The 21,055-nt window shown below is 38.8% G+C and overlaps 1 protein-coding gene across 2 annotated transcripts in view; it reads right to left on the bottom strand.

Annotated features, from left to right (window-relative positions):
- Window positions 1–11,848: 11,848 nt before the first annotated feature.
- The window catches only part of LOC116805320, a 38,162-nt gene continuing 28,955 nt past the window's right edge, over window positions 11,849–21,055 (bottom strand). For both annotated transcript variants that reach the window (XM_043214519.1, XM_032736528.2), the window contains exon 2: window positions 11,849–12,188. In XM_043214519.1, coding sequence (XP_043070454.1) covers window positions 11,854–12,188 — 335 coding nt within the window. In that variant the 3' untranslated portion in view covers window positions 11,849–11,853. The remainder of the gene's footprint in view (window positions 12,189–21,055) is intronic.

The following is a 21,055-nucleotide window of genomic DNA, read 5'->3' as shown; positions in this document are numbered from 1 at the left end:
GCCGCAGGGATGTGCTGCTGATTTTGCTGCTTCTGCTTGGGAGGATGTATTCGCTGCTTGGGCGGCTCTGGCTGAGTGCGATGAAGGCAAGTCTGCGTTGATTTCTGCATCAGCTGCTTGGGTACGTGTTGAGTGTGATTCGCTTGTGTCGTCCTTGCCTGATGTTTGCCACCCAGCTGCTCCGCATTCAGTTTGTTGCAACATTCACCTGCCCCTCGGCGATTATAGTTGTTGTTGTTGTTGTACATGTCGCGAGGCACAAGTTACTTGCTGTAGGTATCCACGCAAAAGCAAATTTGAATAATTCAGAATCAACACATTTGGCTTTTCTTTTCTTAATTGTGTAACTTTATTTGGAGACGGCACACTAGAAATGGAATTGAAAAAATATTGAAATCTCGTCATAATTTCAAATATTTGACAATTTTTGAATTGTTTGTCATATAGATTTAGATATAGATATATATTTAGATATAGATGTGGATATATATTTATATATATGGATATAGATATGTAGCTATCTAGCTTTCTTTCTAAAAATAATAAGAAAGGGTTAATTAAAATTGCAAATTTGTTAATACATCTCCACTATAAAAATAAAACATACATTTCAAACTAAAAGCTATGAAAATGCTCCAAAGTAGTTTTTCTTACCTGTCAGCAACTTTCATAGATTGATAGCAAGGACGAATCGAGGTATAAACGGAATGGGGAGACGAGAGTGAGGGAGTCCTCGTCGTTTATTTGATGACATTTTGCCATAATAAAACGAAAGGAATGCGTCTATTAGGAGCTCTGCCTGCCCTCCCCGCTCCCCGCTCCCAGCACCACGCTGCCGGCTACCAGGCCAGTCATTGACTGTGATTGCATTTGGAACGCAATGGAATGGAATGGAATGAAATGAAATCAGTGCTTGTTGTGCTTGTTGTTGTTTTTGGCAGCTTTATTGTTTGGGAGACGGACGCCCATCAAAATGAGCCATAAGTGGAACAAAGCTTGTAAACGTGACCAAATCAAATTTAATGTGTGCGTGTGTGTGTGTGTGTGTCAGCTGCTGAAGGAGCAGCGGTAAAAAGAGCCAAAAAGAGGCTCAACTAAAATAAAAAAAAGTGGCGAAAGTGGCGCCCTCGTGCGGACAGTAGCCGCACTTTCTGACCAATTGTAACAAGTTGCTTGCGATTATTGTTGTTGTTGCAATGATTTATACAGCATCCAATATATATATATATATTTATATATATATATGTACATATATATGTATATGTGTGTATTTGTGGCATAAATATTTAAAGAGCACGTGGCCCATTGTTGCAAATGGTTTGTCATGTCAAAAGCGGCACAATTAATCAAAGATTTGTTTTTCGGAACAAAATAATGAAGCAGGAGAATTCGTGCGCCAAATGCCCCAAAGTAGCAGCTATAACATTTTCTTAGTTTTTTCTTTTATTTTTGCATTTGTATTTTTTTATTTTTACCGTGTGTTGCTCGCGAGTTGGCAACATGGCAAAAGTGTGGCTTAACCGTTTCGCATTTGCAACATGCGCTGAGAGAGCACGCGCTTATTCAGCAAAACAGGCTCTCGCTGTTGCTTTATGGGCTCTCTCTCTCGTCTCTCTCTCTCTCTCTCTCTCTCTCTCTCTCTCTCTCTCTCAGTATACATAGAAACGAAACGAATTGAAACGACGACGAGGACGAGGACAGAGGACAGAGGACAAAGGACAGAGGCACAACAGGGTGTTTGGCATCTTTAGCATTAAACAGCCACAGACGATGGCGTCTGTCAAGTGCGCTTCATCATAATTTGGCCGTTAATACTCACTCACTCACACACACACGCATTCACACACGCACACACACCCACATACACACACGCACAGGCACGCACACATATGCGTATACTGTGACTGGTTCTGAGGCGAAACCATTGCTGGCTTAGTCCTCACCTTGCTTTTGTTCTCATCATCCTTGGCATTTTCTTTTTTTTTGACGGTGTTTCATTTACGTGCGGTTTCCCGCACGCATTCTTAAATATTTAATCATCAAATTTAATGCGTGGTTTTCCGTCTCGTGCGTAAAATGTTCAAATTTTGTTCTTTTTAAATCAAGCCGTCGATTTTCGTTTACTTTTTTGTTTTTAATTTTGTTATTCAATATGCAGGTGTGTGGGCGATAATTAATTAAATGGAGCTATGCATTTTTTATAATTTCAATGAAGTGATTGATTAAATTTGATAATTTTTCAATGAAAGTTTTGTCCATTATTATTAGTATAAGTTGCAAAAATACTTTATTAATTTATTCTCACTTGGAATATTTATTGTTTTTTTTTTTTTTTTTTGTTTTTGGTTAATTCATGTCTTTATAACAAACATACTGAAAGTTAGCCAGCCTTTTCAGGATTTTATCGAGTTAATAAACTTTAACTGATTGCAGTAGTAGAAAAGTTTTATTGAGTGTTTTATAACGAGCAATATATAAATAGAAAGAGAGATAGAGAGAGAGAGAGAGAGGGAAAGCTGTTAACATCTGCCTTTTTAATGGTGTTTGTTTCTGTTGTTTGCTAACGCACAGTATTAAATACTTATTAAGAAGCCACTCGCTAAACAAAAATAAAGAGCAACAAAGAAATGTGGAAAACAAATTACGTTTTATATTCCATTATTTGAGTCTAGAAAAGAACAACAAGCTGAGCAAATACAGCAAATACAGCGACAGCAAACAGCAAACAGAATAAAACTCCGAACCCAACTCCAACTCCAACTCAAGCTGAAACTCGAACCGTAAATGTAACTGTAATGGTTACTGTTTTATTTTTTATGTAATTATTTTGAATTTTCGAGGGAAATGACCAGTTTATTTGTGCAGCTCGGCAACTTTGAAGTGGCAGCAATGCCGCCACTCAATTTCCATTCTTTGCTCAGCCCAAGGAACATCTCCTTATGCCCTTATCTCCTGCTCAATCGGCCAAGTCGGCGAGTCAAAAAACGGAACCGCTGCATGGCATCTGCTCCCCCGCACACCCCTCATCCACCCTCAATCCAAGTTGCGTAGTGCAAATAAAAAAGTCGTAAACTGTTAGCTGTTAGGGGAAGCCAGCGAGCAGCAGGAAGGGAAGTGGTTAACTCTGCCTGCGGTCAGTTGGCTTATATTTCTTATTTAATTTTACACTTTCTCTCGAAGCACATACCGTCTCTCTCACTCTCTCGCTCTCTCTATCTCTCACTCTCTGCAAGGACTCACCGTGTCGGAGCCAGAGGCCTATACAGCCTCGATAAACGCTTTACATATGCTGTGAGACTTTTGAACCACGAGAGTACAACATGGATTTGTACACTAAGCAAAATTACATTTTAAAAACGGCAGGTGAAACGTGTTAATATATATAAATTAACTTGTAGTTGCATTTTCAACACTGATTATGAATTAATGTTAAATATACAAACATTTTCTTGTTCTTAGAAATTTTGTTGTAGTAGAAATTGGCTATTCGATTTTGTGAACAAACATTTTTCAAGCGGTTAATATACCCATATGCTAAATTGTATTTGCTGTTTGCTGACATCTTTTTTTTTAAATTTATATATGTTGTTTGCTGACAAACACATTAGTTTTTAAAGCGTTACATTTTAAAAGTATTGCAAGTTATTGTAAAATATTCAAATATTGCTAGCAATTCTCGTCTAATGGATGTTGGCTACACAATTTTTTGATTTTGTTTGATAATTTCACTGAAAATGCGACAGTTTTGAAATTTTGTGCGGTTGTTGGGAATACTCATAAAATAATATTCTAAATTGTATTTAATTTCAAAGCCTCGGGCAGTTTTAGCCAACAATTCAAATATTCAATAACTATTAAAAATGTGTGTTGTAATTCGGATGCAATATTTATTTTTGTATGCCCAGTGTAGCTGACTCTTTCTCACTCACTCTCACTCTCTCACCCCCATTTCTCTCTCTCTCTCTCTCTCTCCCTCTCTCTCTCTCTCTCTTTCTCTCGCTCTCTTTCTCTCTCGCTCTCTATCTATGCCTTACACTCTGGGGTATTCTGTGGCTCTGGTCACGTTTGTAAAATTTTGCAAAAATTTATTTAATATTTTATTCTTCCTGTGGTGCGGCCGTTGCAGTTAACTTGTTGTTGTTGTTATTGCTGTTGTTGTTGTTGTTGTTGTTGTTGCTTGGCTTTTGTTCACTTTGCCTCAGCAATTTAGTGAAATATTTTGATTGCCAAACATGACGCTGTTGCTGCCAGCCTGGCTGTGGCTTCTGCACTGGCGTTTGCATATGAATAACCGACAGCACTTAGCACACACAGACACACACATACACATTCGAATGTGTATACATACATATGTGTGTGTCTGTCTGTGTGTGTGTGTGCTCTAAACGGAAGTGGCAACGTTGGCGCCACAGCAAAAGTTTTTGTCGCTGACAGGAAGTTGCAATTTTGTTTGCAATTTCCTTCAGTGCACATTTGCCAAAACTGGGTAGGGGGTGGTGGTGAACATGATGCTCAGACGCATCTGCAGCAGCAACAACAACAACAATAATAACAGTTGTAAGCTCTTCTTCCTCCGCTCCCGCTACCCTGTTAGCTTGTTTAGTTAACTAAGTTGCGGTTATTACGATAGAGGTAGCAGAATTGTACACGTGCGTATGCAACTGCAACGTGGCCTGCCACTGCTGCTGCGGATCTGCCAACATAGCTGCCACTGTTACGTTGCGACTACTGCTATAATTTTCGTAAAGTCAACTTTCGTGCCAAATTAATTTGCAACAAAAGTTGCGCAACGCATTACACAAATATAAATAAGCAAACATAAAAATAAAACAGAAAAACACAAATAACAGAAAACAAGAAAATAATGAAGAAATTTAATGCAAAATCCAAATATAAATATTTACTGCTGTTTTTAATCAAATATATTTTCATTTGTGGATTAATGCAGAATAACAGCCAAATCTGCATTTGGTTGCTGTGCTTGTTGCCAGCGTGCCCTAATTAAATTATATTATTTTCTAATTACTATCCGAAATGACATGCGACAAAATGTTCAAATGCAAAAATGCATGATGCTCGCAACAAATTGGCAGTTGAATAAAAAATCGATTTTTCAGTAGTTTATTTAATTAGAGTAGTATCGAAAATCAGCCAAAAGATTGACGTGTTTTTGACTAATTGCTATTTACATTTAAAGCAGTTATTTTTGTTTATTGACTAATTCTATGCTAAAGTAGCAAAAATCAACAAATGATTAATATATACACTATAAAAATCACATTGCTGTCACACAATTTCAAATTATACTAAATCACTTTTAATCGGATATACATAAATTATAATAGTAGCAAAATTAAACTAAATTAAAATAAACTAATAATATATAATTAATCATATCTAATATTAAGTATAACATAAGAAAACGATTGATACTATTTTTAGATTGTAATCGTCTACTTGTGATATTATTATCATTTATTTAACTTTTATAAAGCTGATTACAAAGATCAGTTTGCCGCCCTTGCCGATAATTAGACATTCCATTACTTACATGGATAAATCGCCATTATTTTGTCGTATTTTTGTAAATCCGAATAAGAATTATTTTAATATCTATGCGAAAGTTTATTGACCTTACGACGCAATTTACTGACTGCTGTTTCATACCACACGCATTCGAATTGCTGGACAAATAAATTAGGGGAAATTTCATCGACTTCAAAAACAAAGAAAAATAAAAGCTGACAAAAAAAATCAAGCAAAATATTGTTTTATAAATTGTCGACCAAAAATTATATTACTTTTATTTATTATTTTTTAACATTTTGTTTCATGAACATTTCAATTGACGGGATTTGTTGCCTTGGACGACGACAACTTGAGATGCTCTAGTAGTGGGAGGGAGAAGCGCTTTTATGATAATAATGATGTTGTTGATGAGGTTTGCATAAGCTGGTATGGGATAGGATGGGAAGGAGGAGGGGGAGTGAAGTGTCATAGGTTAGCTGGCTACGAATATTTTTGGACATAATTTGTTCAATCATTTGCATAATTTTCACAGCAACGGCCGCTTGCCCCATCTCCTGTGGAATACCCATCTTCATCTTCTTCGGTTTCCCCCTTGTTTTCTGTATTTTCTTCATTTTTTTTTTTTGTTGTATCTCGTTAACAAAAACTGAAAAATATTTGGCATAAAAACAAACATAATGCTGCGAGTGTGTGTGCGTGTGTGTGCGTGTGTGTGCGTGTGTGTGAGATAAGAGCGTTAGGGAAATTTTTGGCTTGCATACTTTGTGGCTTGGATGCAGACACATACACACACACACATATAAATATAAATATAAATACACACACAAGCGTATGTATGTGTCTTTAAAAAATAATTGTGTTTACTTTGTCAAATGCGATCAATGGGGCGATGACATGAGCTTATTTGAATCACCCAAATGAGATGAATGGATTTATATGCTACACAGCTACTTTAGATACTCCAGCTGCCACACAAGCAAAGTGTCCTTTTCAAATGATTTCCTTGCAATTTATATTTTTTATAGCGCAAATAAGTCAAACTGAAATTATCTATATGGGTACTATTGAAGTATAATGTACATGCGTCTAAATTACAAACCAAGTTAATAGCTATGAATATGGAGTTACTAAATGAAAAAAAATTCAGAGTGTCTTCAATTAAATTGTATCAATTTTCATCGTGTCCTTGCTGAGATGTCAGCTTTGTGACGTGAATGAATGGATTTTTCGTTGGGTTTCTTTTTGTCTCACGCTATGAATCATATTGGAATCATTCCATAAAAGTGGCATCTGTGCACAAATCTGTGCATTTGTGGAGAATGAGCAATCCGAATGATCAATGCGATTGCCCCAAAACGAAATACCAAGGACCGACTTTACATGTTGCCTGGCTGTCTCTGTCTTTGTCAGGAGCTGCAGAATTTCAGGTGCCACCCCAGTCCGTGGAAAAAAGTGAGGCAGCCAGGTTGCTGTTGCAGCATATGAATGTGGCAAGAAGCAGAATTTTTAAACATTTCTATCAAAGTCCAGAATCGAAGAGGCATCCCTCTTTGGCATGTAATTCGAATGCCTCAACTCAACTGGACTGTGGTCCCTGGACTCGATGCTATGCACATTTCACAGGTCTGCTCACAGTGACACTGTCGGACAGTGGGGGGGACAGCAGCCATAGCGGCATGGCGACTCTCTATTGGGTCCCCTTACAGACGGCTACAATTGGCTTAAAATTTAACTTTTAGTTCGATTTGACTGTAGTAGGAGTAGATGGTAAAAATTCGTTTGCACTTTTATTTTTTTCGTTTTTGTTTCCGTTTAGCCAATTTCAATGCGCCCATTTTCGCCTTTTGGCTGTGATATATAGCCCCATCAAAAAATATATACGTAGAGCTGGTAAATTTCCGTCAATATTTAAACAAATTTGAGCTAATCTTTTTTTTTTTTTGGGTGGAAACCACTCGATTCATTTGGCATGCAAACCTAATTACAATTTCATTGAGCTTGCAAAGTAGTTTCAGGCTCGTAGGTATCCTGAAAATAAAGCTAATTCACTTTGCAGCGTACATTTTTAACACACAGTTCCGGCCTTTTGGCTTACTTATGTATACATAATATATATATATATATATATATATATATATATGTATTCACCTATATGTAAATGGTCAAAACATATTTGCAACTGTTTTGGCATTCAGCATTTATACATTTCAAAGTGCGTTTGCGAAAGCCTCAACTTGTTTGGCAAATTAAGCTGCCACTCACTTGACATAGATACAAAGTGAAATTTATTGCAACAAAATGATTATTTAATAACAATACTCATGGACAGACAGGCAGTCTAGAAGGCAACCAGGCTTGACAAGATGCCACTGCAATTTTCATAAATATGCATATGAGATGGAGACTACACAGTGCAAAATTCTTTCATAAAATAAATTAATCTCTTAAAATAATTGAATCCAAATCGATTTTTATTTATTTGTTTTTATTTTAACACACAGATTGGATTGAAAATAATATCACAATACAACTAAAAATATTTCTTGCCCAATTTAGCAAATTAAATTAGTTTAACTGAAAGACAAGAATATTTAATACTTTAAAGAATATTTAATTCTTAAAAAATATTAAATAAAAACAAACAACACAAGGAATTCAAATGGAATTCAAATTTTTTATTGTGTACCCATGGCACCCTCCAGCTCTTCTGTGTCGCCCTATCTCTCCACACTGAGTTGGCTTGATTTGTGACACTGCCTTCTCCTACTGCTGCTGTGCTGTTTGCAACTGTAATTGTAACTGTCATGTTGCCGCCTCAGTGCCGAGTTACAGTTAGAAAATTGAAATTTATTTGCATTTTTGATTTGCCAGTCATCATAAATATGCACACAGACAGAGAGAGTGCACAAAAAAATCGATGAACTAACTTAGTCTTATTCGGATTTGATGAGATTTTTTAATGAAGCCTCGTCGTCGTCGTCAGCTGTGTGAAGCCAAAGAAGTCGCATTAATTGGTCTACTCCTCCACAACGATCCCAAACACATTATGTATTTTGACTCAACACACTTCTCTCATTCTAACTCTCTGTCTCTGTCTCTGTCTCAGTTCTCAAATTACGGCGATAAATAATGCAAGGGCGGGCTTGAAAAACGCCAAGTTCATCACAGTTGGAAGCCATTCGAAGGCCGCTTGTGTGCTTTAGCACTGATTGAAATGGAAACCGTAAGGATTTTCGCCGTCGCCAAAGGATTGTCCTGTGGTGCAGTGTCGTGCAAAGAGTGCAAGACACTTTGACTTGGCTTAAGAGTTCAATGCGTCTAAGCTTACCCATTATGCACAAGGCAACTAAACGCTGACTAGTTAAATGCTTTAACAACCACATAAATCTTAAATGGAAACGAATACATCAGCTCAAAAGGAATTCCATTTGTGGCAATGGGAGACACAACATCTTTAAAATATTATTGGTGCAGAGATGAGATAAATTCTCCGGTCGATTTATTTAAAATGATGGCAAACTATCCTTGAAAGACCAGCCTTTCAACAGAGGCCAGTATGATGTTTAATCTTACAACGATAAGAGGTCTGAAAAGTTACAAAATATAATCAAATTTGAATTGATATTACATTAAAAAATATCTACTCAAATAATACAATTTTAAATGTGCATTAAAAGTAATGGGAAACTCAAATTAACTTATGTTGATCGCTCTTACCAAATTACAAGCACACAGATAAATACAATTTAAGCGTAGTTTTTGTCTGTTGTCTTTTGAAATGCTATATGAGCAGGTTAAGAACGTACTTGAAAAGTTCAAATCCAGTATTGCAATGTGTTAGTCACCTTGCTTGCTGCTCTCACTATAAATGTACATTTTTATATATGTATATACATACATTCCTGACAGCGCCCTTGATTGACTGCACGTGCCCGTACCATTTCTTAGAAAACATCCCCACAAACCGTAGTTGGGTGTGTATTGGTGTGTGTCTGCAGGACTTTTGTTCTATTTATCTTATCATGCATCTTGAGAATCGAACGCTTGGCTTTCATTTCCACAAAAGTTGCGCGTCACTTAACATCATTTGTTTTGCTTTTTGTCGGTTTTGTTTTACCGGTAGCTGCTGCTTGGCCTCGAGGGGGAATCCCTGTCGCTCTATTTCACCCTCATTCCAAATTTTCATTGTGTTTCCCACTCTCGACTGTGTTCTTGGCCACACAAATGTGCGTCGAAATCATAAATTACCTCCGTCCCACTCGAAAAGGAATAGTATGCAACATAATACCAGAAATTTGTGTAAGCGCATCCCCATTCAGAGAAAATATGTATGCAGCAAGGGCAACCCCAAGCGCATTTACTCTGCACCTTACATAACCCACCCACACACACACACATAGAGACTCATACACACACATAAACAACTGTCAGGATTCGCAGGTTGTGTTGCATTGTAGCTTTTGCCTTGCAGGATTCTCAGTATCCTGCTTCTGATCATGCCTCTCACATCCTTCTGCATAAACAGTTAACTAACATTAGCTTCAAACATTTTTAATAAATAAAGTAACTGAACAAATGTTGCCTTTAATTTCTTCCTGTACTTAGACCAATCTCTCTCTCTCTCTCTCTCTCTCTCTCTCTCTCTCTCTCTCTCTCTCTCTCTCTTTATATCGTTTTCTCTCGGTCTTTTTCTGAACATCGATTAGGGTAGCAAAATGCTTTTAGAAATATTGCATAGTTTTGGTCAGGCGTAGGACATTGATACGACCCACCATATAAATTGGTCTGAATTTGTATTATTTATAGCTTTTGCCAGTTGCATTAACATTTTGTTGTGGGTTTAATCTCTGCGGAATGGAATTTCAAAATACATTTTTCAACAAGCATAGATGCGCTTTTGTTGGAATTTTAGTAGTTCGATTTGATTCATTAACAAGCAATTTTTGTTAGGTTACTCTATGTAATTGATATCCGGTCTATCCGGAATAAATATTCAATTTGTGGTAATAAACACAACTCAAATACAAAATTAACAAAAATATGACTGTAACTAAGTAAAATCTCTGTAGCTAATGCTTCTTTGATATGTGTATTAAGAAAAATCGAATTACTAAAATGTAAATGCAGAATAAATGTATTTTTTTCAATATCTAAGAAATTCAGTGTCAATATAATCATATATTTCTCAAGCAACCTAATTTGTGTTTTATAATTTTGTTTAATGACTTTAAAAGTCTCAAGTTTAAGTGTTGACTACCTATATATTTATATGTTGGCCTTTAACATCTTGATTATTCATTTATAGAGCAATGCCTTGCCAACTATGCCACCTCGCAGTGCAATACAATAATTTGATCTATTTTTGGTGTTGTGCATATTGCTAGTTTAGTTTTTGCGCTCGCCACTTGAACAATTATTTGATTGAGTTGCTGTATATACAAAAATGTGCATACCTGTAAATCTGTATATGTATATTGAATGTGTTCTTTAATATCTCCGTGTGTTTTGGAACGACGAGCTCACTAATTGCTAGCGATATTCACAAGAGCAGCTTTTTCTGCCTGGATATGCAACCACATATGTGAGAGGGGAGAGAGGAGGGAATTGGGGTTTTGGGGATTGAATAAGTGGTCGGGTGCGTCTGTGGGCCGGGTGGGGGCCGACACTCATTTAAATTTCATGCTTATTGCCACAAAATAGCTCAGTTGCCTGCAGTTGGTGGCTGCACTTGGTAAAATATTTTACATATATCACTGACAAGCGACGACGGTTGAGACCTCGACCAGGACCAGGGCCAGCGAACCAAAAAACAAGCTTGGGGAAACACCAAAATAACACCAAGGGACGTCATGTGTGTTTCTCTCTCCCCCTCTCTCTCTATCTCTCTCTCTCTCTCTCTCTCCGTGTGTGTGTGTATGCGTTTGAGTGTGTGATTGTGTGCTTGGTTAAGCTTTCAAGTAAAAATAGCAAAAATGCTGTCAACATAATAACGAAATTTTAACGCGCACTGCGACCGACTCGCCTCTCGACAGTCTGGCAACGCCATTTCAACGCATCAAGTGATTTTTATACCACATGCGGACAGCATGAAGCACGGTCTGTCAGGCGAATAATTCCTGTTGCATTTAAATAATAGTCGAAAAAGTAAAAATAACGACTTGCTTTTAGAATTTGTTGATGTTGTGCTACATTTGAACTGCATTTTTGTATTTATAAAATTTAAATAGTTCCAAGCAGATAGAAAGTGTATATACTTTAGTTAAACTGAATAACATAAGATAAGATATGTTTGATATCTTAAAGATTATTTTGTACAGGGTATCTTTATCTCTGCAGTCTCATGCATGTATCACTGTTATGCGCTTTTCGTTTGGCTTTGTTGCGCAGCAAGTACTGGGAAAACGTACGGCAAACTAAAAACTGAAATCCAGGAATAAATAAATTGGTGTGGCTATGACGTTTACATGCAGGGGACTCAGGCAACACGCAACACAGAATAGCGCGCACCATTGCAGGACGTTGCAACAGCAGCAGCAGCAGCAACAGCAGCAAGGACACAGTCATCAGATGCGAACCTAGCTGCCTGGTAGCTGATGCCCGCCACAAGCAGAGCTCAGATTCAGTCCCATCCTCATCCACAGCCATAGCCACAGTAACAGCTAGAGAGAAAAAAAAATATAAGTAAAAACAACAGCAACAGCTACCAGTTTTCGTGCAGTGCTCGTAAATTCGGCATAAAAAAGTTGCACGAATAAATTAAATTCGTTGGGTTGTGTGCAAAAAAGCGAGCTAAATGATGGGGATGCGCCCACCCTTTGGAGCAGACTCACGGCTCCTACCCAGTTGTCTGGCTCTGAGTACATTTGTCTGATTGTGAGTGCATCTATATTTAATTTTGATATTTTTAAAGAATTATTCACGCTGCGTGCACTTGGATTTTAATTTTCACATGCATAACTAATGCTTTATTATATGATCCAGAGAAAAGGATTCTTAAGTAGATACAATCTTAATGAGTTGAAATATAAACCAATTAGTTTATAGTTTAAATTATGGAAGTTGTGCAAAAGAATGTAACAGGCAGCAGCCTGTTCGAATCCATTCGTATTAGTTTGTTTGATTCAGTTTATTGACAACTCCCTCCATTTCCCTTGCATCGATTTAAATCGATTTCGAATGGCTATGACAGCTACAATTTTTAAGATATAACCTTCTTATTTGTTGAGAATATATGATATGATATATGATATAATATTGATCAACTGACTGTTGAGCAACACCAAATTTGTTGCCAATCTACCTACTTCACATTTCATTGATTCACTCGAGAGATTATAAGTCCTTTCAGATCTAATACACACTATCCTGGCGCCATTTTGAAAATTACATAGAAATCAAGTGAAGCGAATCGCAGAGCCGTCGTCCAGGCGACGAAACGGTTACATTTTCTCTTGTGTTGCTGCTGCACAAAAGCGCAACTATTGCAATAGTGTCGACGTGCTGATTTGCAGCATGAGCTGATTCACAGTCGTAAAGTGCTTCGCTTTGCAAAGGCCACTCCACGGATTGCCATTGTGTCGGCTCAGGTGGCTCTGGCACTTGAATGTGCAATTGGTCATGTAACAAGTGCTGCAGCAACAACAACAACGACGACAACAACAACAATCGCCATGAAAACGCAATGATTTGACACTTGAGAAAGTGACGATTCCTAGCTACTTATAAAGCAATTGTAGGCTGACTTGAAAGGACGACGCCTTCTGCCATCGTTGCCACCAACATTCCCCATTTCCATTTCCATTCCCGTTGCCATTCCAATTCCGATTCCCATTGACATTCACATTGCCATTGCTGACATTGCTATGGCTATGTTCCCCTGACATTGCCAATTGAAATGAAAATAGAAATTAAATAAAACAGCGACAAAGGCCAGGACTATGGCCACCTGGATTAGCCCATAGAACAAAGCCGTTGACGGCGAGGCGAATGGCAAAAGGCAACTGCGAAAAGCAATGACAACGTTAACGGTAACGGTAACGGCAGTCAAATATAATTATGGCCATAACAAAATGGAGACATTGTTAGCGGCATCCATTGCGTGGTCGGGCAATGAGCTAGGCTGAGCACACAGTTAACAATTTTATAGGTAAACAATTATAAAAATTTAATTTAAGAAAAAAGTGGAGCGAACAAATCAAGTTTTCAATTAGTACACGACAAATGTAAAACTAAATAGAAATAATACAAGGAATTTAATTGAAACTAATTCTTTTTTTACTGTGCAGCAAACGCAAAAGGGACACGGGACGATAGCCATGTCAAATGCGTTAGCTCAGCGCTTGCCGAGAGCAAATTATTATCATTTTTAAAAGTTGTCCAGAGCTCAGTCTCATCCCCATCCTCATCCGCATCTTCAACCTCATCTTAGCTAAGCAGCCCCGGCTGTTTTACCTCCTGTTGGTCGTTAAGGTGCCGCTGCGCTTGTTTAATTAAGCTAGTCTGCTGCCTGGCCTTAGGGTGGCAAATTCTGAGGCGTACAACTGAGTAGATGTCAAGGGGTGGCCAAGCTGGCAATGCCCGGGTGGGTTGGCTGGCTGACTGGCTGGCTGCTTGTTTGATTGCCACTCAACTGGGGATTTAAAATATGCGACAGGCGTAGAAAAAGCAATCGAAGCGAGGCGAGATGCCAGACCCTATCTGAGAGTGCTGGATAAAATACCAGCCAGGACACTTAAGCCATCTACACTTGTTGTTGTTTTTGTTGGTAGGTGGTTCCTCGAATACGAAATCAATGTTTGGCTCTCTCACCTTCAGATAGTTGTTCAAATATGTCAACAATGACAACAGCGCTGGCGAACTATCGACATCTTTCATATTTAGCGAAGATGTAACTGATGCTCTGCGAAAATCTATAGCTTGTGCAACCCTCCTTGCAATCTGCACAATAAAATGCTGTTCTACATTTCGAACGATCATTATAAGAATAAATACATTAATTTGAGCTTTTAAAAATGCGCTGAAAAGGCTTTTCTATACATTTAGCTAAATTATCTATGCTTATACAAATCATTAGAATGGTTTTCTAAACTATATTTAAAATGTGTAAGTAAATTTAATAGTTTTATGTTTCTGCTGTTCATTTTCTGCAATCGCAAAATTTTACTAATTATCTGTGTGCCTTTTTTTACCCAGAGAAAAAAAAGAAATATTGTTATAAATACCGTTGCAACCAACAAAACTATTGGTGGTTGTCATATTGTTTAGTTTGCCAGCTGCCAAAACAAAACACGTGCTTGTTGTGAGCCAAAATAAAAGTAGACCAATTTGCCTTTTTAATATATGCAAGGGGCTCGCTTGCGCTTGCTGTCAAATGTGGCATGTCATACTCAGGCGGCTTAGGTCGAGACACAGCTACTGGCGGCCGTTTCATATGGACATGGTTACGCCTCCTCGCTGCTTTCCCCCGCCCCTTCGCGTACAACCTTGAGTGAAAAATATTGTATGCGACCAAAGTTAATGTGTGTTTACGTTTACATTTGGCTTTGCTCCCCGTAAACATATAATTTTCAACAGCTGCACAAAAGCGTGGTTAAGAGCTGGAGCAGGGAGAATGACTGGGGGCTTGTGGCATAAAATGCTGCTGCTGTCAGTGCTGCTGCTGCTGCTGCTGCTGGCGTTTGTTGCGGCACATAATGCACGCATGTGTATATGTGTAGGTTCGAGTGTATGTGTGTGTGTGTTGGATATGGATATGGTCACCTAAACAGGAGCACTTGGACATTCGTTTATATGACACCTAATGGCGGCTATCCGAAAGCGGGAGTAGGGAAATTCACACCAGGGTCGACCACGTGAGCAAGCTGACTGTGTGGGAAATTGAAATATGCTAATGTTTTATAACTGATTTGAGTAGAAAAAAAAAACAGACAGTATTTTTTCTAACTTAATCTCTCAACAAATTTGACTTAAGGCATTAAAGATTAAAAGTTATGTTTGAATAGTGAACCTCTCCGAATAGTATTCAATTTCAAACTTCAGCAATTGAATGATGTTCAGGATGGCTTTAGAAAATGTAGGATTTCTACAATCCTCAGTTGTGTTTTGCTTATAAGTAATTGAACAAACGTCAACCGTGTTCAACGTAGCTTTTAACAGATTTTCCCAATAGATTTTAGGCGTGTTTCATCTATGTACAAACCAGCACCACCCTCACAAAACGAAAAAAAAATACAAGCAATCAGTAGCAAAGTTCTCACTTGTTTTTCAGACGGTGGGCGAAAAGATTTTGAGAATTTTGAGCACGTTTGCGACGTTCAAAAGAGATTAAAAGCGTATAATTGTCGCCTTAGCAGTGAAGACCAAGGGCGAAGGAAACATTGTGAAGCTGTGCGAAGTTTTCCGAGGGGAGGGGCGGGTGGTGTGCAATGGGCGTTTTTGTATTTTGGCCACGGCCCTCTCCATGAGGCTGTCGGGCATGATTTAGGCAAAGAGCTTCACTGCCTGAGCGTCGAGGCCTTCACTCATTTTGGCCCCGGAGCGAGCAAATTTAATTTCCGTGACAGAAATAAGTTTTGCGCTCAAATGCACAGCAGCCTGCGTTGCCGTTTTTCCCCCTTTTCCCTCGCTTGCGCCGCATCCCTCTCTGGTTTGCTTTGAAAGCGTGCGTGGCCACTTTTCTTTTCTTGGACTCGCTTCCGTTGCGTTTGTGTGTAAGGATGCTGTCCAAGTTGCAGCTTGACTTTTATTAAAGCTCATTAGGCCAGCGTCAAAGTTTCGCCCGCTTATCACAGAGATTGTTAATATATGCTTATAGCCTCAGCTTATGCCAGGCTAAATCTCTGCAGTTGCCTTTTGCGTTATGCGTTATGCGTTCTGCGTTCTGCGCTGACGATGCGTCAATCTCTGGGAGCGCAGATACTTAAATAAATCCATTCCATTACAATTATGTAAGGGGCAGGTTAAGTTGGGGCAGTCTGTGTGGTGACATCATCATTATGGCGCTGGGGCAAAACTTTCGTGAAGGGCTCACCTTGGCGCCCTGACGTGACAGCAACCCGAAAAGTAGCAGCCAATTTTTCAAAAAATGCTTCCATACCGTAGGTAAAGTAAGAAAAATTGTGCGGTCCAAGCAAAAAGAAAAAAAGAAAACAGAAAATATTTTTCACTTGCTGCTGCGTCTGGATGAGGCCATGTCTTGGCTGGGCTTGAGCTGCCTTTGTTAGTTACCTTTTGAGTCGTTGCTAAATCAAAATGGCAGCGCAACGTGCGCCTCCCCACCACCCCCTACCCGCTCTCGTCCTTTGACTGCTGCTGCTGTTCAAGTGATTTACTTGCCGACGACTCCTTCAGCCGCCTTGCCTTACTTGGCATTCAGGACCACGAGCTAAGGCAGTGACAGCGACGAACAGTCCCCACACCATCCCAAACTACTCACTCCGCCCATCCACCCTCCCTACCGTTGGGCACTTTAACTTTTGCTCCATCACTTTGTGGGACGAAGTGAAATTGCTGCGCTGTTTTTAGCTACAGTTTGAGTTTCGCTCGTGCGCAAAAATTTGCACAGCACTTTTCGCAGCACATGTGAAATGAAAAAGCAGCTCCCAGTGTAGCCAAGTGGCGTGCGCCCACAAATTAACTTGCATACAAAAAAAAAAAAAGCAGAAGAAATCATAATAAAGACATGGTCAGCAGAAAAAATGAACAGGCCAAGTATAAAGAGAGATTGCCAGAAAAAGAGAGAGAGAGAGAGAGTGGACAGAGAAACTGACGCAGTGAGCCCCTGGGTGTTCGTATTATCATTATGACCGAGTTATTTGTAACCTTTTTTTGAATTCCATTTAAAGTTCGCAAACCCAAACATCAATCTTTGGCAGCAACCTTCCCCTACACAAGTCTGTAGGAAGTGTCAGGCAGTTTGAGAACAAGATTGTGACTCATTAAATTACATTGCAAATGTCATTGTAAAGTAAGTAAAATGAGTCTGGAGGCTTGGCTGGCAGGATGTCGGACAGGTTCTGCTCTGCTCTGCTCTGCTGTGCTGCTGTGCTCTTTTCTGTTCGTATAAGCAACATCCATTTATTTATATATTACTTTGACTGCCACCTACTCTCCCTCTCTCTCTCTTTACTTTTCCTAACTACACCTCACTTGCAGACAGAGTCGGCCGCATTGCTCTCTGGCAGCAATTTAAAATGATAATTTACACAAATGCGTTTAAATAAATAAAACGCACCAGAAAGCGACAAGCTGGGAAGTGGGGGCGTGTCTCTTTTGCGTGCGGCTTCTGACGCACATTTTGTCAGCGGCAAACATCCGGGCGACACCTTACCCCCTCCTCCCCCACCTCCACCCACCCACCACCAAAACAAGCCAACCTTAACTCTGGCCAAAATGTTGCCTCTGTTAGGTGTCGGCTACAATTGTCCTTAAATCACGCGTAATGAAGTTGTCGCTGTGTGGCGCACTTACTTGTGTTACTTTACTTGCCACTTGCCGTTTGCAAGTCTCCCCGGCTTTCCCAATTACAACACACCCCAACCCCACCGCCAGCGAGTGTTTCTTATTGTTTTTGCATTTTATCGCAGAGCATTTATTTTTGCATTTCAATGCGGGCAAGAGCCATAAGCGAGCCCATTAGAAAAGACCAGCTGAAACAGCTGGAGCAGCAAGGTGTGACACCTCTCTTACTCCTTGACCACCTCACCACCTCATTTCATTAAAACAATTCTGAGAAGAGGACAGTTTAGATAGATGCTATAACTAAATATACATTAAAACCGTATAGTGAAACGCAGCATAAATCAGGAAAAATCAGGAAAACCAAATCTTCGTGGGAAAAATGCTAAATTCAACAAATATTACAAATTCGTGTAATTCACTAATTTTATCTAATTATCTATTTATCATTTTAAAAAATAAATCGGAATTTGAACTAAGTTTACAACAGATTTTACGTGAATTTTACAAAATCTGGCAGCAAAAGTTTTGATGCTGGACACTGGCTGCGGTCGACAGTGAAGCCTGAGGGGGGTTGCAGGGTGTATTTGCTAACAACGATTGTGTTGACAGCAGCGGGAATGCGTTGCAACCAACAAACAAACCGCGCAACAAGGCCGCAACAAAACAGGCGGAACAATGGCGACTGCGATTGACAGTGGGATGGCGACAGCGACAGGGCGGATAAAGTAGGGAGAGCGGAGAACAGCAAAAATCCACCACAACAATCAGGCGGAGAAGCGAGCAGGCGGCAACTGTAATGACAATCGACAACAATTACAATCAAAAAAGCTCAGCGCAACAATATGCAAAATGAAGGCACTGCACGGACAACGAGGTCCCCTCGACCATGCCAGACCAGACCAGACCAACCCGGTCAGGCCAGCCCAGTCAACCAGTCGAGCCGCCGACTACCCGACCAATCGGCCCAGGCCCAGACCCATAATTACCTTTCGGGGGCCCGGCGATAGCGGCTGCCACAACATTGTAATTTTGATGTGTTGGCCACAGACGTGATACAGGGGACGAACGGGGGAAAAGGAGGGGAATGTGGACAGTTTCAGCAGTGTGCCGAGGTCAATAGCTAAAATATTCGCTACATGACAGGTCGGAAAGTTGATTGCCTCATTTATTTTTCAATTACAACATTTATCCCGTCAGCACCAACAGCAACAGTAAAACATTAAAACAACTACAACAAAAAACGAAAAAAAAAAAACAAAAAAACACATCGATACTGACAGCAGTGCCGACAATAACAACAATAAAAGCAAGAACAACAGAGCTACATCAGTTTGGTGGACATAAAAAGCAATGCGAGACTAATTAAAAAATTCAATGAATAAATGAGAAATCACAAAACTCATTAGTCGAATGCGAAATGACAAGGCAGCAATAAAATCAACAACTACAACAATTGAAGCACCGACAATAACAATAATAATGAGTAACGAAATCAAATGACCCGCAATAAGAGCAACAATAATAATGATAGCGTTATGGGTATCCGACTTAATTCATAGTTATTGTTAGACATTTTTTATTTCATAACAAGAAAAAGGTATTGGAAAATGAAAGGATTGCATACTGTTCAATATATCAAAAAAACTATTACAAAATACTATTTAAACGCATCTTAACTAGTATTTTCTTATTTGTCATTATACAAAATAATGAAGTCATAAATATAAATTTCGATCTCACACAATGCAATTCACAGTGTCACTGCAGAAGCTTTAATTGATATAAATTATGTTTTCATATAATTAACTATGGCATTTATTGAGATGATTTCAATACTAAATGAAAAACGGTCAGCGTTTATTCAATTTAGTTGAATGCATTGTTGCATGGAACGTACCCAGCAGAATAGCAAAATTATTTCAGATAACAGAAGAAACCATCGATGCTAAAAAAATATATATATATAAAGTATGTTCTCGTAGCAAGCTTTTTATTTGACTGATGAAAAATGAAATGGTAAAAATGTTATTCCACTGAATTATTTGTATTCTAGTCGACCACTGTCGATTTGCGCTTTCTTACAACTATTTTTTTACCCAATAGCGAAAAAAAACTTTAACTGATAATAAATAGTTCGCGTGATAAAAAATGGCAAAATATAATAATTAATTAAGTAAACAGAATTGCCATTCGTTTTTAAACAGCAAAAACTCTGACTATAAGCATGATTTCGAATATATGAATCGAAAATTGAAAACAAAAATATATACGAAGAAAAATGAGTTGTTTAAGTATTTAAATATATATATATATATATTTTATTTTTTAATGTGCTTGTGTGTCATGAATATTCAAAATATTTCCATTTTGGTATTTGTGAACTCCATATATTATTAACAGTTGTCCTTAACATTAATTTAATTTAGATTAGTTTATTTTGGAAGCAAAAACAGTGTCCCGTGTCCAACAGATTTGCGTAGAGCATGATGTTAATCAATTTAGTATCCTACATCACTTGCCTCTATCCTTAGTATGTCCATTCGTTGCCACTCTTAGGCATCGGTTAGGATGAAGGGGTGTGTTGTTTGCAGAACGCAACATACATACATATATACATATCTATGCCTAAATGCTAATATCAATGTCTGACAGTTGGCTTTCAGTTCAGTTCGTATTGCGCTATCGGGGCTGTCGTTGATGTCGGCGCTGCTGTCGCTGCCACTACCACTGCCACTGCCACTGCCGCTGCTTATCCGGGCCCGGCTTAACTGTCATGCAACTAAAGTTAAGGGGGAGGGGCAAGTATCTATGAGCTGGGCTGTTAAATGTTGAGCGATAGAGGGCACAAGCGATAGAAGTAAATGCGAATGCGGATGCTGTTGGAACTAAGGAAGGGGCAGGGGAGATGGCGGTGGGGCCTGAGAGCTTCTCTGCTGGGTTATATTAGTGGAAGCGAGGATGACAGCAGAACCACCATCACAACCATCGAAAAAAAGAAGTGAAAAATAAATAAAATAGAATGCTAAAAATTCAATTTGCAAAACGTTATCCGTGGGATTTACATAAA

The sequence above is a fragment of the Drosophila grimshawi genome, unplaced genomic scaffold (assembly GCF_018153295.1).
Source record: "Drosophila grimshawi isolate 15287-2541.00 unplaced genomic scaffold, ASM1815329v1 contig_1377, whole genome shotgun sequence".
Lineage (NCBI taxonomy): Eukaryota > Metazoa > Arthropoda > Insecta > Diptera > Drosophilidae > Drosophila > Drosophila grimshawi.
Note: the sequence above shows the minus strand (reverse complement) of the source record. Positions and strands in the feature narration are given on the sequence as shown.